Source organism: Cervus elaphus, chromosome 5, assembly GCF_910594005.1.
Source record: "Cervus elaphus chromosome 5, mCerEla1.1, whole genome shotgun sequence".
NCBI classification, from domain to species: domain Eukaryota; kingdom Metazoa; phylum Chordata; class Mammalia; order Artiodactyla; family Cervidae; genus Cervus; species Cervus elaphus.
Genome location: NC_057819.1, coordinates 109017157 through 109041264, shown reverse-complemented (window position 1 = coordinate 109041264; position 24108 = coordinate 109017157). Strand labels below are relative to the sequence as shown.

The 24108-nt window shown below is 39.6% G+C and overlaps 1 protein-coding gene and 1 non-coding gene across 3 annotated transcripts in view; one reads left to right on the top strand and one right to left on the bottom strand.

Moving 5' to 3' along the window:
- The window catches only part of KAT7 (lysine acetyltransferase 7), a 33215-nt gene extending 9107 nt beyond the window's left edge, over nt 1-24108 (top strand). Inside the window, exons 5-15 of one of the 2 annotated variants that reach the window (XM_043904234.1) lie at nt 3954-4036; nt 6956-7045; nt 8478-8576; nt 10717-10827; nt 12500-12691; nt 16480-16569; nt 16787-16927; nt 17944-18037; nt 20644-20790; nt 21388-21494; nt 22439-24108. In XM_043904234.1, coding sequence (XP_043760169.1) covers nt 3954-4036; nt 6956-7045; nt 8478-8576; nt 10717-10827; nt 12500-12691; nt 16480-16569; nt 16787-16927; nt 17944-18037; nt 20644-20790; nt 21388-21494; nt 22439-22540 — 1256 coding nt within the window. In that variant the 3' untranslated portion in view covers nt 22541-24108. The remainder of the gene's footprint in view (nt 1-3953; nt 4037-6955; nt 7046-8477; nt 8577-10716; nt 10828-12499; nt 12692-16479; nt 16570-16786; nt 16928-17943; nt 18038-20643; nt 20791-21387; nt 21495-22438) is intronic. The other variant, XM_043904235.1, reaches the window with a different exon arrangement.
- On the bottom strand, nt 2882-2954 carry TRNAE-CUC. Its single transcript has one exon. It is a non-coding gene; the product is annotated as a tRNA-Glu (tRNA).

Genomic DNA, 24108 nt, shown 5'->3' with positions numbered 1-24108 from the left:
AACAAAACAGAATGTCAGTTATCTCCAAATACCTGATTGTATCGTGCATAGTTCAAGCGTACTGAGGACTAACAATAGAGTGTAAGGTGAATAAATAACGGTTATATGGCCATAGCTATTAAGGAAATGAGAAAAACAGTTTTTTTGGTCAAGAGGCACTGAAGGTGAGGAGTATAGATGAGACCCTGACCTTTTGTGACTTTAGTAGCTTTAGGTTTTCTGGCTTTGTATGCTTAGGGAAGTATAAACTAGATAAATATTTCTTCTCAGATAGATGAATTATATCATTGTTTCCTTAAGAGTTATTTTTTCTCCTTACTGAGGGATTATAGTAATGTTTTAAAAATTTTAGGTGTGTTCTGTGCTTGCTTCGGCAGCACATATACTAAAAATTTTAGGTGTGTTCTTTAAGTGAGCTTCGGTGCAGATGTTGGTCTAAACTTTTGTCTAGAGTTGGAAGGTGCTTGAGAGACAGCGGACCTCTCTTTCTACCTATTTAGCCTTTGAATGTGGCCTCCAGGTTCAGAAAAATGGTAGAACAGAGAAAGTTGCTGCTTTGCAGACTATTAGTATGTTTTCCCTAGTATTTGGATCCTTTCTTGGTCTTAGCAGCAGTTTCTTAGGTAATTTCAACCCATCAAATGCATAACTAGAGCTGAGTTCCCCTGAATGCTGTACCAGTTGTTACTTGGGGTAGCTGTTGCAGGCCTAAGTCAATTTCCTTGAAATAAATAATGAAAAACTAAGAATGGACAGTATTGTACAAATACTAATGCAAGAGATAGCTACTATACTTTAAGAGGATCTCCTTGCCACACAGCAAGATGAGGAATTTTCAACTCTGCTTGTTGCTGTCCATGCATCCTTAAATTGTTTCATTTGTTTTATGTACTATGTTTAATCAGTCATTCAGTGCTTACTGAATGTTTTCCTGTGCCAGGCACTGTTTTGAATTCTGGGGGTGGAGTTGTGAACATGTCAAACCCTACCTCTTGTAGCTTATGATCTAACTGGGGAAGACAAATGTATAATACATAATCCGCTAGAGATGTGTACTGTGAGGGGTAGGGTACTGCACCTACACACAAGCGTGCCTGTGTAGGGAAAGCCACTCTGATATGCTGATATTTGAACAGAAACATGAAATAAGGGAGAGAGTGAACCATCTGAGTCTATGGGAGATAAGCATTATGGGCAGAGGGAGCAGCAAGTGGACAGGGTCTGGGGCAGGAGAGTGCTTAGCCACTTTAAGGAATGCTTTAGGGGCCAGTATGCCTGGGCAGATAGACCAGAGTGGGGAGGAGGAGATGAGGTTAGAGTAGGGGTCTGATTTATGTGTTATTTATGCCCTGAACTCAGTACTCTTAATGTGGTAGACCAGAGGGTAAATATAAATCTTTTGTATCATAGGAAAGTTTACTTTGACTTTGGGTTTTAATGTCTGGAGAAGCTTGAAAAGTATGAACTTGAGCTTCTGCAGTGATTCTTGATCCTGTTCCACTCCTCATCTTAGCCAAAACAATGTCATTAGGTTTGGGGGTGGGGTTTTTTTTGGTAATTTTGGTATGAAAGTATGATGTGCTTGTGAAAAATTAAAACCTTATAGGAGGGCTTGAGTGCTAAGTAAAAGTTCTCCTTTACTCATATCCCCAGAATATATCCTAGATATAAAAACTACTGTTGGTAGTTGTGTATGAATACTTCTAGTAAGTTTTTATACATACATAACACATGTATATGTGTACATATATTTCTTTCTATGTTATTATTTATAAAAAATATAAACAATGGTTGGTCTGACATCTTAGATATTTTACATTGTTGGCACTCAGAGGTCCCTCCTGTTTAAAGGATATAGAGAATTCCATTGTATTTGAAAGTTTAGAAATTACTTGAATTGCCCTGTATTGATTGATATTTATATTGTTTCTCATTTTTTAGCTTCTTTTTAAAGCTATTTAGAAGAGTACTCTAATTGATAGCCTTGTATGTATGTATAATATTTTGGTGTCTTTCTAGAAATCTATCGGATGAATTCATAGCAGTGGAATTGCTAGGTTAATAGAACAGCTATCATTTATAAACTTTTAATATAGGCAGATTGGTTTTAGTTTACATATTATAAAACAAACTTGAATAATTTATTCAGAAGTTACAGATAGATGCGTAATACCTAAAAGGCTTGCTAGAGCCATGATACTTCACCTTTTGTGCATAGTGTTTGATCCTTGAGGACCGTTTCTGATGTCTAAGGTAAACGTGTGGGTCTCTAAGGTTGTGTTTCTGATAATATGTGCTGTGCTGTGCGAAGTTGCTCAGTCGTGTCCAACTCTGTGCGATCCTGTGGCCTGTAAATCGCCAGGCCCCTCTGTCCATGGGATTCTCCAGGCAAGAATACTGGAGTGTGTTGCCCTTTTCTTCTCCAGGAGATCTTCCTGACCTAGGGATTGAACCTGTGTCTCTCTTACATCTCCTGGATTGGCAGGCAGGATTTTTAATAATATAGTCTTGGAGAAATGGCAGCGTGCATGTCATTATATTAACTCTTGTCTTGTTCTTGTGTATGTGTGCTCAGTCATGTCTAAGTCTTTACGACCTCATGGCATGGACTGTAGCCTGCCAGGCTTCTCGTGTCTATGGGATTTTCCAAGCAAGAGTATTGGAGTAGGTTGCCATTTCCTCCGCCAGGAGATCTTCCTGACCTGGGGATCAAACCCACGTCTCTTACATCTCCTGCATTGGCAGGTAGATTCTTTGCCACTAGTGCCACCTGTAAAGCCCTGTATTAATTCTCCTCTCCCGCAATACTTGCACTGTTTTTGCCTTTTATTTGTTTATTTATATATTTTTTGGCTGCTCTGCCCAGCTTGTGGGAGTTTAGTTCCCCAACCAGGGTTCAAACCTGGGCCCTCGGCAGTGAGCATGCAGAGTCCTAACCACTGGACCACCAGGGAATTGCCTGTTGCTACCCTTTAAAGCTTACTCTATAAATCTTGTATAATTTTTAAATCTCTTTTAAATGTCTCCTTTACTACAAATTAAATGTCTTTTTTCCATGAAAGAAAGATTTTTGTAGATTTGCAGTTTAACTTAGCTAATTTATCTCATTAGCATTGTCTCACCATCTGTCTCAGTCTTAGATGTTTGATGAATGTTTTGATTGAAGAGACATAAAAATGAAATAATTAATTACCTGTGTATTTTCACAAACCATGTGAAAAATAGAAAAATAAATAGCCCTTTAGAAAAAGCTTTCTGTATTGTCTTTTCTAATATTTTTCCTTCTTTCCCTTGCACAAACTGCCTGTTTAAAAGTTTGATTATGTATTTTAAAAACAAAATAGTAGTAATATAAAAGTTTGATTATAAAAGAAGCCTAAATCTTTAAACAAAATCAGCCACCCCTCCACAAAAAATGAATATATTTAATCTGGTCCAAAATTACCAAAGTATATTTCCTCATATGATAGAAAAGACCACTTCCATCTCCATTTTGCATAAGTTTCTTTTGATTATTGTAAGTTCAGTTTAGATTGGATAACATTTTGCATAATAGAAAGTACACTTATTATACATATGACTTGATCAATTTAGCATAGGAAAGTTAAATTCTACCAAAAGAAAATATTCTTGCTTGTAACTTTGTGCCTTTTAAGTAAATTTATGGGTTTCTGACATTTTGGAATTTGAGAAATACATGATCAGAAAAGAAGGAACTACAATTTATATTGAATATATGCAAATATGTTCAGAGGTGGTTAGGTCCAACCTGTAGAAGAAAAGAATTTATTGTGGGTGCAAGTTATGACCCTTACCTTTGATGGATTTATGTTGTAATCAGACATATACTTGATAAAAATGATATCATTAAAAAAGGTTTATTTTAGTGAAAACTATTACTTTCCAAGCTTAGATCTTTCATCTTGAGGTTAAGTTTTTTCCTCTTTTAACAGGACACCTTACAGGAAAACACGAGAGACATTTCTCCATATCAGGATGCCCTCTCTATCATAACCTCTCAGCTGATGAATGCAAGGTAATTATATTGTCATTTATTCACCATATACTTATTGAGTGCTTACCATTTGCCAGGCACTTGGCTAAACAGTGGGGATACAGTGTGAACAAGATGGGCAGGGTCCTTGTTCTTATATACTAGTGGAGGAAAATTATGAAACAGCTGTGATTAAAAAATGGAAAACAGACTAATAAAAGAATTATTGTCTGTAAGGAGTGCTTTGAGAGAAATTAACAAAGGGATTATCTATGGAATATTTGGAACATCACCCTCTAACTGTATCGATATTTTCTGTTGAAAATTTTCTTGAAAGATTGCTAGGAACCTTTTCCACTAAGGAATGATTTGCATAAATATGTGATCTCAGTATTTATGCATTAGTTTCTCTTGTAAATCTATGACGATATTTTACTTTTTAAAGGTTTTTCTAAATTCTCTTCCTCTTTGCTACTTCTATGGAATACTTTTCCTTTTTGTTAGTCTCAATCATACCTACTCTTGGCTAATTCTTATCTTACAGTCTTGAAAAATACAGTTCTAAATAACTTTTGGAATTTGAAATAATGGATTTAGGAGTAGAACCTAAGACCCTATTTTGTTGTTTCTGTCTGGATTGTTGCTACCAAGGAGGAATCAAAAAACGAATTACGGGCAAACAAATTGAAAATGTTATTAATTAAACACATTGCTCAGGTAATATTTGGATAGGGTATCCAGGTTGGTTAGACCAAAGTATTAATTGTTGCTTTTGTGGTGATTATTTTGCTAAAAAGGCCTGTATAACAGGTTTATTCCTGTCTGGGCCAGATTCCTCCTGAGAAAAATGAGATTCCCTAGTTAACGTTAATCCTCCCTGATTCAGGAATGTGTTCTCTTATTTATAAGTGGACCACAGTAGGGAAAGCTCTTTTATGTGTTGTGTTTAGTCTTTCAGTAAAGTAGTATACTTTCAGTACGTAACGTGAATTTTGAGTTTGTGGACTCTTAACCCTTGTTTTCCTTCATCTCAACTCTCTCTTATAAGCACGGCAGTTTCTTTTGCTGACTGTAGAAGTGGTAGGTCTTGCCATTATCTTCCCGTTAGTGTGAGACCAAATCAAAACAGGAATAGCTCTTCCATCTTCTCCATCAGAAGCTGACAATGCATTAGGTGTTTCTTTCTCTGGAAATAACTGTGATCCCTGATTTTTGGGAGTTGTCTGTTACCATTTGTCTTTAAATGTAATGATCTAATACTGTGGATGGTTTTATATAAAAGTCTTCCTAAGGTATAAAATTGTTGGCTGATGGCAGTATGAACATGTTGCCTTCAGCAATTTATTTAAAAAAAGACAATTTTCAGTTTGGGGAAGAAAATTTTGGAAAAAGGAACACATTTCTTGAACTTTACTCTTTTGTGGTCTCTGTTACAAAGGGAATCAGACTCAGGATAATCCATCTTTACTACTGGACCTTGTGGTTAGAGGATCAGGAGTATTTCTGAAAGATACATATTTTATTACATTTAGAATCTCAAATGGAAACATTAGACTAATTCCTCACGTTTATTAAAAACCCGAGTTTTAAAAATACTTGGCATGCACAGAATTACTCAGAGTTTTCCAATAAATGATTGCAATCGGCGATATTACCATTTTTATTCAGTCAAAAGACCGTATTCAGTGAGTTTACATTTTCATGGGGAGAGGCATAATCAACATAGAAAATCAGTATGAATTTCATTTAGTGGTAAATGTTGTGAGAAACAAAAAGACTAAACAGAGAGTGACTGTTTTGGAGGTGACAGGGTGTGGCACTACTTTTGCTTGGGCTGTGAAGAAAGACATTTTATCTGAGTCGTGGGTGATGGCAGAGAGGCAGTTGTGTCTAGATGCTGAGTAGAAGACTGGGTAAGCACAAAGGCTGTGAGGTGGGGAAAAAATGGTTGGGTTTGAAGGATGGAAAGTAGGCCAGTGTGGCTGAAATGTGATAGGAAATGAAGAAGTAGGATCCAGATTATGAAGGGCCTGTAGGCCTTGGCAAAGGGAGTATGCTTTTGTTCTGACAGCCATGGGAAGCATTCGGAGGGCTTTAGCAAAATACCAAAACACTTTTGAAAAATCACAGCTTGCTGGTATGTGGAGAATGAACTGGAGGGGGAAAGAGTTGACACAGGGTAGACTTGTGGGAAGGCTAGTCTGAGGTTCAGGCAGTAGATGGTGGCTTGGACTGTTGTCAGTGGAGATGGTCAGAATTGATTGGACTCAGGATGTGTTTTGGAGAGGGGCAGCCTGGTAGACTTGCTGATGAATATCATGTGAGGAGGGAGAGAAGAGAAGAATCAAACATCATCGGTGTTCAAGTTTTTGACCTGATCAGTTGTTTAAAAGTGTTACTATTTATTGCTATAGAGGAGATTTGGGATGGAGCAGATTTGTGGGAGAGTGTTAGTTGCCCTGTTTTGACCATGTTGGGTTTTAATGTTGATGTGAAATAGGGAGCTGGATATGAGTCCTCACTGCCCAGTAGATGAATCTGAGACTGTTGGCAATCGAAGGTGATTTATCTAAGGTCATAAATGCAGTTAAGTTTCCCTATAGACTTGATCTCAAGTATCTAACCTTTTCTTTGTACTTCTTTACTCTGTTCTTGCGCTTCCTCACACTTATACCATTCATTGCACAGTGGAAAGAGGCTCAGAGTCATCAGACTTAGTTAAAATCCTAGCTTTATCACCATCCAGCTGTAATTATGTCACTTTCTGATTCTCAGATAATGGCTGAGAAAACAGAATATGAAGCTTGCCTTATCTGTTTCTTATACAGATTGTGCTAATGTGAAGACCCTTTGAAAGTAAAAGTACAGTGTAAATTCAAGGGATTACTGCTGTATTCTTACACTTTAAGTAAACATAGTCTTAGAAGCAGGTGGATTGATTGACATTGTTGATGGTTGCAGGTGAGAGCACAGAGCCGGGATAAGCAGATAGAAGAAAGGATGCTGTCCCACAGGCAAGATGACAACAACAGGCATGCAACCAGGCACCAGGTATGGGCCTTGTTAAAGCTCTGGCCGTTCACAGTTTGAGAGCCAAGTCTTGGATTCTCTCTGCCCCATGATGGTTGTAGTTATGTCCACGCTTCTTGTTTCCTGTGCTGTGTCTTAACAACTGGTCTTCAGTCATAAACTTAGAAACAGTGCTTTTTCCAAATAGTAAATTTTCTAGAAACAAAACTTCTACCTCATAAATGAAGGAATCGTGCTACTTGTGATAATAATAGATAATCTTAATTATTTGAAAGATAACACTCTCTGCTCTATTTCCTCATTTGCATCCACTTTTTAACCCATTATAATTTGCTTTCAGGCCCCTCTACTCTGCTGGTATGTTTCCAATGGCACCAGTGACTTTTTCTTAGCATTGACGCTTGTTGATTATGTCACTTTTCTTCTACTTTTCTTTTCTATTGGATTCCAAAATGCTGCTTTGCTCTAATCTTTCTGCCTCTCTGAACATTCATGCACGTTGATTTTACTTAATTCCTTATCCTCTCCCCTGCCCCTGAATGCCTTTGGTGTTTTCTCTTGCTCTTTTTCTGCCTAGAACTGTGTACTTATACCAAGAAGAGATTATGATTTTCCTTCAAGGCCTTGTGCAACTCTTAGCTGTTGTCTGAATTCTTCCCAAATCTTGTACCGTTAATGAATTTCTTCCTCATGTATTCCTATTTGTAATGTTCTCAGAATGTTAGTTTAGCTTTTAGCACACTTTATATACTCATAGCTCATCATATGGATGTCTGTTTTTGTGGTTAGATTATAAGTGGATAGCAGAGGAGGCACGGTGATGGGGAGAAATTTGACTTTAGAGCCAAACAGGTCTGGATTTGAATACTGCGATTCTGTTACTCTAGCTGTGTGGTCTTGGGCAGGTCAGCTAACTTCCCTCAGCTTTATTTCCTTGAATAATACCTACCTGGCAGTGTAGTCAGCTAAATTATGCATGTAAAGTACCTGTCCTCAGTGCTTGGCAGGTAATAAGCACTCAGTAAATGGTGGCTACACTTTTCTTCATTGTTTATCTTGGGTTCTAGTTCAGTTTTTAAATTTTTATTCATTTTCCATATCAGTACTTGGAAAGCAGTAAGCATTCAATAAATGCCTAATGAATTGAAATGATCTTTATTTCATTCCTGTTGTTTCCATCCTTAATCTATATTCCATTTGGATTAACATTAAAGTAAGTACATTTCCTGAACTCATCTTAACTGACAGGATAGTGGTCTTAGGTGATGAGGGAACCCCATTTGGAGTTTAAAAATTACTGCAGCATTCACAGGGTGGCTGTAATATACTTTGTGTCCCACCCCCGCCCTTTTTCCCTCCACCCTTTCTTTGGTGTATATTACTTTCATTTAGAGACGTAATTACCTAATGAGTTTTCTAGCTAGCTTTTTTATTTTCTCCTTTTTCTTTTTAGGCACCATCAGAGAGGCAGTTGCGATATAAGGAAAAGGTTGCTGAACTCAGGAAGAAAAGAAATTCTGGGCTGAGCAAAGAACAGAAAGAGAAATATATGGTGAGCATAAGTTAAATATTTAATAGCATGAACTCTTGATATCACATTTGATTCCTTTTGGTTGCTAAGATTCTGCTTTTCACATTTGCCATTTGGTATGCTCTGTAACAGGACTCTTCTTTGGCAGTTAGAGTTCACTATATATGTAATTCTCCAACAAAAGTGGAACTGGGCGTCCTCAAAAAACAAATACTGTTAGAATTTAGATTAAAAAAAATTGAATCTTCTAGTTTGTAAACCTCACTTTAGGTTTAAAGGGTTAAATGTTCTTGTTTGAACAAATACGATGTTGATGAGGAAGAATATTCAAGCCAAGCAGCAGTCCATTTCTTTAAATGAAAGAATAAAATACCTACACAGTAAAAGCTTTTAGTTGTGTGATGTATAGTAAATCTTTTTGTAGTTTTTTATTTTTCTAGTTTTAAAAATAGTGTACATTTATGACTTCCCTGGTGGTCCAGTGGTTAAGAATCCACCTACCAGTGTAGGGTACACAGGTTCAATTCCTGGTCTGGGAAGATCCCACATGCCTTGGAGCAGGTAAGCTGTTGCGCCGCAACTACTGAGCCTGACTGCTAGAGCCCGTGCTCTGCAACAGGAGAAGGCAGTGCAATAAGAAGCCCCCGCACCTCAAGGAAGAGTAGCCCCCATTCACTGCAACCAGAGGAAGCCCATGCACAGCCCCCCAGCAGCCAAGACCCAGCTGTAGAATTAGGCTTTCGGGTGAAAATTGTATGCTTCCCCTCTGTCTTGTTCAGTATTTTTATCTACAAGTTGGGTAGAGATGTAATAATATGATAATACCATTTATTAAGTGCTTATGTGCTAGGCAGGCACTGTGGTTATGTTGCTCCCATAATCTTTGTTATAAAGATGGGTGGTATTCCAGCTGTTTTATAGATGGAAAACTGAGATTTAGAGAGGTTATTTTCCCAGAATGATAAAGGTAGAGAGTGTCTGAATAAAAACTCCTGAAATTTACCTTACGTCTGCTTTCTAGTTTGGGCTGAACCTTCCTGGTAAAAGTGCTGGATAGGATTTTTTAAAGCTTTCTAAAAAAGTTCACGAAACTAGAAGAAATACTTAGAACCCAAGTCTTAGATGATAGAGCCCAAAATTGAAAAGATATCCATTAAAGGGGCCCAGATTAGCCTGAAGAAATTTTAATAGGGGTAAAAGTACTGGTGAGTGGTTTCTTCATATGTTAATATATGAGTGAAGTCTACAGCCTTCTTCCTGGAATGAACCTTCTCATCCTCTTAGCCGTTATCTTCTACTGTCTTCCGAGCCTCTTCACCTTCTGCTAGGAGGTGGAGTCTAATAAAAGGAGTGGGAAGGGCTAGAATCGAAGGTTAAAAGGAAAGTTGCCCCTATGGAATTTCTTTCTTGTGTATGGATACTTGTATAGTGACTGCCATGGTAAGATTTTGTATTATTTATTTAAAACTGGATTATTTTTGTGATTCTAATTTTCAGTGACTGTTCCCTCTTTTGTACTTGCTTAATATTTAGCAAAGCATTTCTTAAGGAGGCTTAACTTTTTTCCTGTATACTTGGACTGGAGTTCTAAAGTGGGAGTATTCTAGTACCTTTGGTGGATTGTGTTATGGTAGGTGCAGCAATTCAAGGGAAAGAGTTTATAAAAGCCTGCTTAGTCCAGTTGCTCATTCCTGCCTGTAGATTTTATTTTCAGCCTAAAATCTTAGAATTGAAGGTTTAGAGATTCTAGTTTTTATTTGGTTTTGTTTTTAAATGAGTATCCAACTAGATCTCAGGATTCTAGGAGTTGGTAGTGCATTTGGGTTTTGTTATATTTTATTTCTTTGTTTTGCCATGCACATTTTCAGAGGAAGAAATGGAAGCATAGAGTTCTGAAGAGTGAAACTCCCTTTGGGGGTGGTTATAAGAACATTAACTTTCCAGGTTCACTAGAGTGGGTAGTGGGTATCTTCTGGAATTAACTGTCTGATACATAGTTTGTTTTGTACTTGATCCCTAGTGCCTAGTATAATGCCTGGCAAATATTAATAGTAGGCACTAAATAAATAGGTTATTTTTGGCCCTCTGGTTGGCATCCGTTGAAATGCAATAGGTTAAGTTCTTAGAAGCAGAAAGTATCATGCTCTGGTCATTTTCCTAGGAACACAGGCAGACCTATGGGAACACTCGGGAACCTCTCCTGGAAAACCTGACAAGCGAGTATGACTTGGATCTTTTCCGAAGAGCACAAGCCCGTGCTTCAGAGGATCTGGTGAGTATTAAAACTTCCAAGATGAGGACCACTTGTGAGGGTCACTTGGAACTGCCAAGGAAAATTAGCAGTCAGTTTGCTAGGGATTAAACGTACCTTGCTGCTTGACTCTTTTTCCCTTCCCCCAGCCATCCTTATTTGAGATTTCCTTCCCATTCATATTTAAAATTAATTACCCCTCCTCCCTTCCTTTGTCTCTTAAAAGTTTTTCCTCTCCACCTCAACTCCTGGAAGGACCTGTTTGGTAGAGGTAGTTCTGTGGATAGAACAGTAGGTGCCCCTTTGTGTCAGTTGGATAATTTGCAATTCTGAGAACCTCTAGACTGGGAGGTACCCCTCTCTGTTGTCCCCTTAACCTAAATAGGAACTCCCCTTTGTGGGATTGCTTCAGCCTTTCATTACAGCTGTAAAAGAATGGGAGAGGAATAATGATCAAGGTTGTTGTCAGATAGTTTAGAATTCTGATTTAATGAATTAAATATGTTCAAAGAAACTTAAAGTTTGTAAAGTGAATTTCATCTTCCTTTTTAAAAAAATTATTATCAAATACTTTAAGAATTCTCGATTATGTAGTCCTCCATGGGCTGGTTGGAAAAGAATTTTCAGACATGAGGCAGAATGAGAGGAGAACAGAGTTTCTTAGAGGCGCTATTAGAACAGCAGGCTAACTCAAGGGCGAGCTGACCCCTTTCTTGGGCTAGTTGCCAACTTTTACAGCCTCAGAGGCAGAGAAAATTCCAACTGGAAGGGTTACATTAAGTGATTGGTTAGAATGTTTCAGGGTGGGTATTTTACCTAATGCAGGGTAAAGGGCCTGGCTGATTTAGATCAAGAAGCTCATGGCAACAGTTGCTACTGACCTTGGTTAATTACAGGAATTTTTGTCCTGTGACCTTGGTATAAGGCTCCATAGAGGAAATTTTGTGAAAGGCAAATATTGTGAGAGGCAGTGTTTGATTGCTGCCCTTGTTTAGGCTGGGCTACCGCTGTTGGTTTTCACTATCCTACCCTGGTACTGAACATTTCCTAGGCCAGATTTTTAGAGCTCTGTCTGATTATTCTTCAGAATTATTTCTGTGGCTAACTCATAGCCACTGAGTGGGGACAGGTATTCAAAAATACCTTCTACTTTCTAGCTTTAAATTCCATAATTAAAGCATCATCCCCCTTTCAAAACTGTTTTTTAAAGGACCCAAGTTGAGAGGATGACCAGCATGGGTGCATGTCATGCAGATCCATGCAGCTTTCTTTATAAAAGCTTTTGCACACATATGAAGCACATTCTCGAGAAGCTTTTGTTTAGGTTTAGAATGTTTGTTAAGGTGTAGGGAGTTTGTGATAGATGGTCTTTTAAAATTCGATTTGTTTCAGGCTGATAAAAATTAAAATTTTACGAAGGGCTTGTTCTGATGTTCAAGAGATGAGGCCCAAGTGGGTAGGTAGCAGAGAAACACAACTCTCAAGACCTGTGCTCTGGGCAGTGTAGACAGTACATTTTCTCTAGCCTTCCTGGTGACCCATGCCCCATAGTCCTCTTCAGTGCGTTTCTCATGAGACAGAAGCCAGATATTATTTTTTTCATAGCCCGTTGTGGTGGCATACACACAGCTTACAACAATAGAAATGATTAATTCTGATCCTCCTTTGACTTGATTTCTTCTCTGCAATACAGGAGAAGTTAAGGCTGCAAGGCCAAATCACAGAGGGGAGCAACATGATTAAAACAATTGCTTTTGGTCGCTATGAGCTTGATACTTGGTACCATTCTCCCTATCCTGAAGAATATGCACGACTGGGACGTCTTTACATGTGTGAATTCTGTTTAAAATACATGAAGAGCCAAACAATACTCCGCCGACACATGGTAAGTTGTCTGAAGGTCCATGACCGTGGTGGTGATAAGCTGTAGGATGTCTAGATTGTTGTTTTTCAGTTGCTCAGTCATGTCCAATGCTTTGCCACCCCATGGACAGCAGCACTCCAGGTTTGCCTCAAAGCTTCCCTTCCTTTTGCTCAAGCTCAAGTCCATTGAGTCGGTGGTGCTATCTAACCATCTCATCCTCTGTCGTCCCTTTCTCCTGCTGTCTTCAGTCTTTCCTGGCATCAAAGTCTTTTCCAGTGAGTTGGCTCTTCACATCAGGTGGCCAAAGTGTTGGAGCCTCAGCTTCAGCATCAGTCCTTCCAATGAATATTCAGGACTGATTTCTTTTAGGATGGATTGATCTCCTTGCTGTCCATTGGACTCTCACGAGTCTTCTCCAGCACCACAGTTCAACAGCATCAATTCTTCGGCGCTTAGCCTTTTTTATTGTCCAGCTGTCACATCTGTACATGACTACTGGAAAAACCATAGCTTTGACTAGACGGAACCAGTCTGTTGTTCTGTGTCTGGTCTAACTGTTGTTTCTTGATCTGTATACAGATTTCTCAGGAGGCAGGTAATGTGGTCTGATATTCTCATCTCTTAAGAATTTTTCAGTTTGTTGTGATCTACACAGTCAGAGGCTTTAGTGTAGTCATTGAAGCAGAAGTAGATGTTTTTCTGGAATTCTCTTGCTTTTTCTATGATCTGATGGATGTTGGCAGTTTGATCTCTGCTTCCTCAGCCTTTTCTAAATCCAGTTTGTATAAATCTGGAAGTTCTCAGTTCACATACTGTTGAAGCCTAACTTGAAGGATTTTGAGCATTACTTTACTAGGATGTGAAATGAGTGCAATTGTGCGATAGTTTGAACATTCTTTGGCATTGCCTTTCTTTGGGATTGGAATGAAAACTGACATTTTCCAGTCCTGTGGCTAGTGCTGAGTTTTCCAAATTCGCTGACATATTGAGTGCAGCACTTTAACAGCATCATCATTTAGGGTTTGAAATAGCTCACCTGGAGTTCTATCATCTCTACTAACTTCCTGACCTCACACTCCAGGATGTCTGGCTCCAGGTGAGTGATCACATCATTGTGGCTATCTGGGTATGAATTACCTCTGCCCACAGTTTTTCTGTCTCAAAGTGAATAAAAACAGATGGACTTCACTAGACAGAACTGGCACAACGTGATTCACCTTTGTATGTCTAGCAACTAGCCTTGGCAATAAATGCCCCATAAATGTGTGCTGAAGGAACTCTTGCTTAAGAAAGACAAATTATGAAATTAACAGGATAGGTCCTTGGGTCAGCCTTTCCCATGAGTTGTTTAGTGTTTTCTGGTTTCTGAACAGCCTTCTTGTAAAAATAGGAATAAACAATTGAATAATTTTATTTTTTTACAAATGTATTCCCTAGTTATTTTATAGTTTTAAGCCATTTTTCTTCTAATTGTGGAATGAAAAGTCTTGTCTTGAATTTGTGCTGTGGAGCAGGGGTGGACATTGGTCTGTAAGATGAGGAAACCTGTTTTTTCTTATTTCCATAGTCACAAGTGATTGTGGCTGTATCTATAGCCCAGCATTCCTATAGTTTCTGTCATAGTATTCTTTCCAGTTTGGTGCTAAAACTGCTTTTTTGTGTTCCCAGCTCTGGAGTACACTCTGGCTCAAACCACCATCGCCAATTAAGCCCTTCAGACTGCAGCACAGTAGGCTCCCACTAGACTGGGTGGGGAAGAATGCTGGGAGTAGGGGGCAGGTGGGTGATAAGTGAGGACTGGGCTCCATGATTGTAGACCATGGAGTTAAGCTAATTCAGAGTTTGCTATGTGAAAGACTGGTATTTTTATTGATGTGAACTACTTACTGTTTCTCTTTTCTTTGTTTCTGTTTATTTAGTGGTACTAACTAACGAAGTAGCCAAAAGGCAAGAAGTAGTAGGGAGAGAAAACAAAGGGCCTGTATAGTCTGAGGATCAAGTAAACAGTCTGAATATTTGACGATATCTATTATATAAGTTATAAAAATCAAATTTCACAAAATAGAAAACCTGTTTTAATTCATACCTCTGAAGATTCTTGTTGCTTTAGGCATAATCACAGAATGGGCTTTCTTTGCCTATTTGGTCAACAGTTTGGCTTCTGTTTGGGAACGGGTAATTGTTGTTAGTTTACTCACTGTTGGGAAGAGCCAGTATGAGTAGCGGGGTGGAGACAGGAACAACCACAGGTGGAGTTCTCATTACTGGATGAATGTGTGGACTTACATGTGACAGATTGGGGCATGCTGCCTTTTTTTAAATTATTGTTTTATTTTTGGCTCTGCTGGGTCTTCATTGTGGTGTGTGGGCTTCTCACTGTGGTGGCTTCTTGTTGCGGAGCAGGGCTCTAGGCACACAGGCTTTAGTAGTTGCGGTGCCTGGGCTCTATCTGGAGTGCTGGCTCAGTAGTTTTGGCACATGGGCTTAGTTGCCACGCGGCGTGTGGGTCTCCTGCATTGGCAGGTGGATTGTTAACCCCGGACCACTATGGATGCCCTTATGACTCTTGATTGACCAAAAGAGTCAGAATACAATTTCATAAAAAAATATTCATATATACGCTTTTTTTGTTGTTTAGTCGCTCAGTTGTGTCCAACTCTGTGACTGTATGGACTGAAGCACACCAAGTTTCCCTGTCCATCACACTTTCCCAGAGCTTGCGCAAACTCATGTCCATTGAATTGGTGATGCCATTCAACCGTCTCATCCTCTGTTGTGCCTTTCTCCTGCCTTCAGTCTTTCCCAGCATCATGGTCTTTTCCAGTGAGTCGGCTCTTTGCATCAGGTGGCCAAAGTATTGGAGCTTCAGCCTCAGTCCTTCCAACGAATATTCAGGATTGATTTCCTTTAGCATTGATTGGTTTGATCTCCTTGCTGTCCAAGGGACTCTCAAGAGTCTTCTCCAGCACCACAGTTCGAAACCATCAGTTCTTTAGCATTCAGCCTTCTTTATGGTCCAACTCTTACAACTGTACATGACTATTGGAAAAGCCATATGCTTTTTGATGATATTTTTAAAAGAATTTACATAAAATCTTTCAAAAAGTCACCTATTTACAGTAGTGGCCTCCCTGCATTAAATCTGTGAGCATTTGAAGGTGAGGAAAGGGGTACCTTGTGCCCTCTTGTGGCCAAGTTGTTGTTCCCCCCCCACCCCCACCCCAGCCCTGTCTTCCTGTTGCTCAACCAGGTTTCCTTGCCTATTTTTCTAAAGCCACAGAAGGACATGTCCTATTTCATTATAGTACAACAAAGGAAACATTTGGAGAGGGGGCATGGTTTTTATCACTGGGTCTGTTTTCTAATCTGAAAAGAAGACCGTAATGATTTAGGTGGTAATGAGAAATTACTGGTAAAGATGAGAGTACCTTCACTTAGCGACTCTTAAGCTGCTGGAAATAAGCTGCTTAAGAATTTCCTGTTGGCACAAGCCATTTTATAATAAACCTGGGGTATTTTTTATTTATCTTACTTTTACATAGTAGAAGATTTAATCTCCTGGGTTGGAGGAATGCCAGAATATAATCCAGAAAACTTGTTCCAAACTGCTATAAAAATCCGTAAATATATTGCAGTGAATTTAGAAGCCTTTCTTTGTTTCACTAAAAGAAAAAAATCCATTTTGCTGTCAGTTTGTCAAACTGTCCATCTCAGCTAACCCAGTTCGACTTGTGGTTCCTTTTCCCTTTCGAGCAGCAAATCTTCCTGGGAAGGTTTGTTTCCCTGTTGTGAATTCCATTCTCTTACAGGCTAAGTGTGTGTGGAAACACCCTCCTGGTGATGAGATATATCGCAAAGGTTCCATCTCTGTATTTGAAGTGGATGGCAAGAAAAACAAGGTAAAAATGGTGACATCAGAAAAAGGGATGGAAATATTGTACTTTCATTAGTTTTAGAAGTTTATCTCCAGCTTGTAAAGAAGATAGAACTTTTCTATTGGCCAAAATACAGTTTCTGCTTCATTAACAATAATGGTATGATCTTTAATTTTAGGCCTTTATCTGATAAGTATAAGAATCACTTGCCCACACATAAATGCTGTTTCTTTACTTCCAGATCTACTGCCAAAACCTTTGCCTGTTGGCCAAGCTTTTTCTGGACCACAAGACATTATATTATGATGTGGAACCCTTCCTGTTCTATGTTATGACAGAAGCAGACAGCACTGGTTGTCACCTGATTGGATATTTTTCCAAGGTCAGCGGGATCTGGAGATTAAGAAGCTGATGACCAGAGCAGGGTGGTTAATGTTGGCATATGAAGCCTCAAATCACTGACAGAAAGAGGCAGTTCCCTGGGCATTGATGATTGCCCTTCTCTTAAAGGGTGGCAGGGGGGGTGGGGTGGACATCCACGTATCAAAGATTATTTAATGAAAATGTGCAGTCTTTATGAAAAGCTTTTGGTTTATTCATTTCTGGACTTGTGGGTTGAAGCTGCTCATTAGTTGCTGGCCAGCACCCGGCCTACTAACCCACAAGCCCACATTTTGCCATCCAAGCCAGCCAACTCTCCTGGCTTTGCTCTCCTCTGTGTTATTAGCTTAAAACCAGGAAATATGTTCCTTTTGCCTGGTTTTTTAGCTGGGCTTCTTCACTGATAACACCACTACACCTTTAAAGATTCAGGGCCAGATTTTGCTTATAACTTTTCAATGTAGCAACTTTGTTGAAATATAATTTTCACATACCATACAATTCACTCATTTAAAGTGTACGATGCAGTGGGTTTTAGTATAGTCACAGAGTTGTGCAGCCACCACGCAGTCACCACTATCAGTTTTTGTTACTCCCAGTTTGAAACACCGTACCTGTAAGTAGTCACTCCTCATTTCCACTCATTCCAATCCCAGGCCCACTGTCTCTATTTAAGCTTGTATATTCTGGACATTTCACATAAATGGAACATACAATATGTGATTCAAAGAGTGCTACTCTAGACTGGATTCAGTGTTCTAAACCTTCTTGCCTTGCTCTTTGCCTCTAAAAAAGAATCCAAGAGTCAATACCCTTAAGGTGAGACTGGAGGTCTCAGCTAGGGAAACTCTGGGTCAGCATAAAGGGTGTGGATGTACCAGCTATGAGGCCTGACAGCCACTCCCCAGGGCTAATTAGCATATACTTTGCAAGCAGACTTGCTTGTATCTGGGACTGCTGAGCCACCTTTGGTCCCATATTCTTCCAATCTTCTCATCCGTTTGCTCTTGATTTTAGGAAAAGAATTCATTCCTCAACTACAATGTATCCTGTATCCTTACCATGCCTCAGTACATGAGACAGGGCTATGGCAAGATGCTCATTGATTTCAGTAAGTAAAACAGCCAAGTCATAAGTTGCACAAGCACGGACTGTGTGAAGCATTGTTGTCTCTTTGTCCTATGGTCTGTCTTCACAATTCCTGGCATATAGTGGAATTACACTCATATTAAGTGAATGAGTAAGTGGAAAAAACCTGAACATTGTCAGTTGGCCTGACACACATTGAACACTCGGATGAATACAGGACCCTGAGTTGGCACCTAATAGTCTGAGATATAGGGGATAGTAAAGTAAGCTCTTTAGTATTATCCTAATGTGAGATTTATGAACAGCGCATATATGCGTAAAGCTTCAAATTTGTTTACGGGTGTTAAGTTCAGTTTTGTAAGTTGTTCTCTAAAGGCATTCGTATACCTGATAGAGGCTTTGGGTCTCAATCATGAATGCTGTATTTCGGAATTTGGCTACTCAGTAAAATTTATTTGTAACCCTAAAATCAAAGAACATGCACATGGCAGCGAAAAAAGTCACCACATGTTTCCAGATGAGGTCAAACAGATACTTATTTTGGCTTTCTTTGTTTAAGCTGGTGTCCTTTAGAGCCATGTTCATATTTTTATGCTTTTTGTTGCTGTTTTTATCTTTATTATTATTTTTTTGGCCATGCCACGCAACTTGTGGGCTCTTAATCCCCCTGACAGGGATCAGACCCAGGCCCTCAGCAGGGAAAGGGCGGAGCCCCAGCCGCCAAACTCCCTACTGATTCTCAGCGGCCCCTGGGCACAGTGCTGAAGTGCTGTCTAGTACGGCCGGGATGTGCCTTCCAAAGAAAATGTGTTTTATAGACAGGTTTTATTCAGGCATTCGTGATTGTGCTGTTGGCTTTTAATTCAGTGTTAAATCAACAGTATGTATTAAATAGGTGTCTTTAAACAAAAACATATAAAACAAAGTTGGTTATATATTGATTGGTTGATGAAAATGTGACAAGGGGCCCACAGGAACCTAACCCTGTATTTATCCCAAGAGCAGTGGTTCGATATAGCTTATTCAGTGTTTGCTATGACTTTATAGAATATAATTACTGTAAATAATGAGATTCAGCTGTATTTTATTCCATGTTCACTGTAACATGATGTATTTTGGTCAAATTAGAATTCCTAGAATCAGCTTTTTGATCCTTTTTTTAAGCCACCTGGTTAGAGATTAATCAGGAAATGACATAATCCACTAATGGAGTTGAGGGGATTGTGCATCTTTGAATAGGTAACAACTATTTTATAAACTGTGGAAATTTTCAAACATACACTAAAGTAGCATAATAGTATAATAAACCCCCTGTAATGATCACCATTTTATGGCCAGTCTTGTTCTACCTATAGTCCCACACTCTGTTATTTTGGTATCTAAAACTATAAGGTCTGTTATACCTAAAAAAGCCCTACAAAACAAAAAATTCCTTAATGTCATAAAATACACTATTCAAATTTTCATTATTTTGTGATTTGATTCTTTAAAAACAAAAAAAAGTTTTTACTCAAATCCAGTTAGAACTGTGTAGCTTATAAATCAGTTTTTAGTTTAGAGATTTCTGCTCCATCTCTTTTTTTTTTCTTTACTGTTTATTTGTTGAAGAAAACAAGTTGGTTATCCAGTAGTTTTAGTTTCCTGAAGTATGAGTTTGCTGACTGCATCCCCCTGGTGTTGAAAGTTAGATGTTTAGCTGTTAAAACTGGAGACTTTGTGAAATTAAGATCATGTCTATTCCCATCTGCTGTCCCCCACCAATATTTCATAGGCAGTACTGAGATAATCCATTCTTTTTCTCTTTTAAGAACTTTTAGGGTTACTTAAAATAAATTTTTTTTTAATTATTTTATTTTTGGCTGCACTGGGGCTTTGTTGCTTTGCCTGGGTTTCTCTAGCTTCAGCGGGCGGGGGCTACTCTTTGGTGCGGTGTTCAGACTTTACTTTCCAGTGGCTTCTTTTATTATGAAGCACAGGCTGTAGGCTCTCGGGCTCAGTAGTTTTGGCTCTCGGGCTCTAGGGTACAGGCTCATCAGTTGTGGTGCACAGGCTTGTAGAATCTTCCTGGACCTGGGATTGAACCCTTGTCCCCTGCATAGGCAGGAGGATTCTTGTCCACTGCACCACCAGGCAAGTCCTGAGATAATCCATAAAGTGCAAAAATTTGAAAAAGCTTGAAAGCTCTATAGTGAAATGACTTTCAAATCTGTTTCCATCTACTCTGTTCTTTTTTTTGGCTTGTGGGATCTTAGACCCTTGACCAGGCATCAAACCTGGGCCCCAGGCAGTGAAAGTGCTGAGTCTTAATCACTGAACTACTAGGGAATTCCTCATCTACTTTGTTCTTAATGCATACCTACAGATAACTATTAATATTAATAAGTTTCTAGTGCAGGCTTCCACTAGAAGGCTTTTATATTAATGTCTATTATAAGTAAATGTTAAAACACATTTGTCCCCTTTTGTTTGTACAAAGTCAGTCAACTGTACAACAGCTAATATATGGCATTGCATTAAATAAATGAACCCCGATGGATATTGCCAAGCAGACTGTACTCCTTAAATCTTTATCCATTTTGGTATGCTGTTATTAGGATGAGATACAGTGTCTGCATTGTTCTCTGGCAGGTTATTTGCTTTCCAAAGTGGAAGAAAAAGTTGGCTCCCCAGAACGTCCACTCTCAGATCTGGGGCTCATAAGCTATCGCAGTTACTGGAAGGAAGTGCTTCTTCGTTACCTGCATAATTTCCAAGGCAAAGAGATTTCTATCAAAGGTTGGTTTTTTGCTCTTAGAGAATGTTACCTGTGATGTTTGCTCCTCTGAATATTCTGACTTTTCTCTTTGGCCCTGTTCATGTTTTGTAATCTGCGAAGATAATGCTGCATTCTGTGTTTCATCTGAATATGAGAGCGGAAGGCTCACTAATGTGGACCACTCACTAAGGTGCCTAAGGATTCCAGAGTATTTGGCCCTAGGGACTGGTTATATGATTTGGTTTCTCAAATTTTAGGTTGCTAACACTTTAATTCACAAAATTCTCAACAAAAGCAAGAAAGAAGAAGAACTTCAAGTCATTTGGTGCACACAGGAATTTCTAACATCCCGGAATATTTATGCGAGAGTGAAATAATTTAGTTTGTTCTTTGATTTCAATTCCTATAGGAGCCAAAGTGGTTTCCTGCTGTACTGTCCCTCTTTTGTAGTTATTTTAAGTGGTCAAATGAATACTTTATAAACTTCTGGACGGCTTGGGTCAAGTAGCAAAGATTCCAAACATTTGGAGTCTGTGTAGATTTCCTTCAAAGGAGAGGGGTCCTTGGTAGCGGGGTGGAGAGGTCTGCATTTTGAGCAAGTAGCTCTTCTGTTTCAGAAATTAGCCAGGAGACAGCTGTGAATCCTGTGGACATTGTCAGCACTCTGCAAGCCCTTCAGATGCTCAAATATTGGAAAGGAAAACACCTAGTTTTGAAAAGACAGGTAAAGTTTCTGTTAGGCTCTTACGCATTGCTTTATATCTGCTTGAGGCCTAGCAAAGTGGAGCCTTCACAACTTAAAGGTAACCTTCCCTTTTTAAAGAGTCTAATTCGTGCAGCTTTTCCTTAGTCTCATGGTTAGGCTTGTCTCCAACTGTACCCTTATCAGAAGCTTCTGGTAAGCTTCTGTCTCATACCTGGATGACAGAAGCATCAACAGCTCCAGTTAAGCAGCTTTATGTTGCACTGTTGTACTTCTGTCCTTTGATGATTTTCTTACATCAGAGAAGAGTGCCCATCTGTGGGGGAGAATCCCCATAACCTCCAGGGCCTGTAGAAGTGGTTTTAAATTCCTTTAACAAATGCTATCTCAACTCATGTCAATTTGAATTTTTTTTTTTAGTTCTCCCACTTTATTGCTGCCAACCCATCTCCCTCCACCCTCGTGCACACATGCTCAGTCATGTAACCCCATGGACTGCAGCCCACCAGGCTCCTCTGTCCATGGACTTTCCCAGACAAGAATACTGGAGTGGGTTGCCATTTCCTTCTCCTGAAAATTTTTTAAGTTGACTTACAACATTTACTCTGGAGGGGCCATGAAAACCCACTCTAGTGTTCTTGCCTCGAGAATGCCATGAACAGGGTAGGTTGGCAGGGTTGCACAGAGTCAGGCACGACTGAAGTGACTTGGCACGTATGCACAACATTTAATAAGGGAAGATGGGTAATGATTTTCAGGTCTTGCTGAGGGCATAATAGGAAAAAATGGATAAGGTAGGAGAACATTAGGTAAATCAAAAGAACTTTTTTTATACCTGTCTCACACCTTAGTATATTATGAAACCTTTGGTGATTTCTTCTTTGCTAACAATCATTTTGGAATCCACATATAAAGATGTTTTAGTTGAATGCATATAATAATTTTTTCCCATTGTTTTCTCTCAGGATCTCATTGATGAGTGGATAGCCAAAGAGGCCAAAAGATCCAACTCCAATAAAACCATGGATCCAAGCTGTTTAAAATGGACCCCTCCCAAGGGCACTTAAAGTGACCGGTTACTCCGAGCCAGCGAACCCCAGCAGTAGGAATCCGTACCCTAGGGATCTGTCTGTCATTTCTGTTGCTCTTGTGATTGGCAAGTACAGTATCCTTTGGGAAGGCCATCCCCCTCAGGACTGTCCTGGCTCCGACCTTCGTGTACACTGCAGACGCTGGTTCTGAGGAACTGTTGTTTCGGCCTCAGTGAGGTTGCCTGGATGGGATCTCTATTAGACTTGAGTGCAGATCCCTTGTAGCACTGACCCAAGGTGTTCTGTTTTGGTACTGTACCTGTCCAGTCACTGGTTCTCTCCTCTGGCCCCATGAGGTTGTGTCGTGTCTTCTAAACTTTGTAATAGTGCTTCTTGCCACCTGGTCACGAGACCACCAACTACGGTTACTGCCACCAGGACCTTTCCAGTTATTCCTTACACGTGTTTTTGGAGGGGCAGGGAAGAGGTGACACTTCTGAGTGTGTGTTGGGAGGGGTCCCTTCCCTTTGGATTTCATCTCACTTTAAGTTATTTCCTCCATTTTTTAGTAAAAGACCTGTTCTTGATCAGTATCAGGCTGACCAGAGCCAAATACTTCTGAAGATTCTCGCAGGGATTAGTCTTGGTTACAGCACATGATCTAAATGAGATGGAGAAAAGAATTGCGAGGTGGTGATTTTCTATTTGGATTTGAGTTCACCTGTGGGCAGTGGGCAACATCTTGGTGAAAGGGAATGAAATACTACTTTTTGCCTCACCAGAAAGTGCCCAGTAGTAAATGTTTTCTTCTCTTTACTCCCTGCCTCTTTTTACTTTTTCAGGTGCCAAAATAATTTCCAGTTCTCCCTTTCATGCTGCATGATAACCAGTTAATTATATTGCAGAAACCTTTCACCAGTACCGGTCTGATATTGCACACCTAAGTTGCACATAAGTTGCATTGCTTTTGTCTGAACATCCTTGGAGAAGTGATTGAAAATGACTTCCGTATCTCAGCCCATGACTCAGCAAGGCAGAATGGCCACCCCTGCCAAGGTTTGCTTTTCTTTTCAACAGTGCCTCACCCTCCCTCTAAGGACTAAAGTGCTTATGCCCTTCCAAGAACTCCATTTCCTTTTTGGGATTTACCACCATCCCCCCATTCTCTGGTCTCCTCTATTTTTGGTGTCGTTTAAGTGAAGGAAGAGATGCTCCCTCTAATTTCTCTCTAGCCCATTATAACCTGCTATCTTGGGGCAGCTTTTGATGTATGACATGTCACCCTTCCCAACTTGGTCTCCTGCAACACCGCTGTCTTCATGTGGAGCTCTCACCACAATCCCAACTCTGGTCATTTGTGCCTTTCTCTTGTCATCTTTGTACACTACTTATATTCACTGTGGGTTGGGGGGAGCTAACTTTAAGCATGTTCAGTGGCAGCTCCCTGCCAGTTTCAGTGTCACTGTTAAAATTTACCCAAAAGCAATTTCACTGGGGGTTTTCTTAAGGGGTAAAGGCCTTTTACAGAAGCTAACCCTTCCCCAAATGTGGTAGAATGTGCTGTTCTATATCTACTCTTCAATAAAGCATGTTCTCTGCTGAAA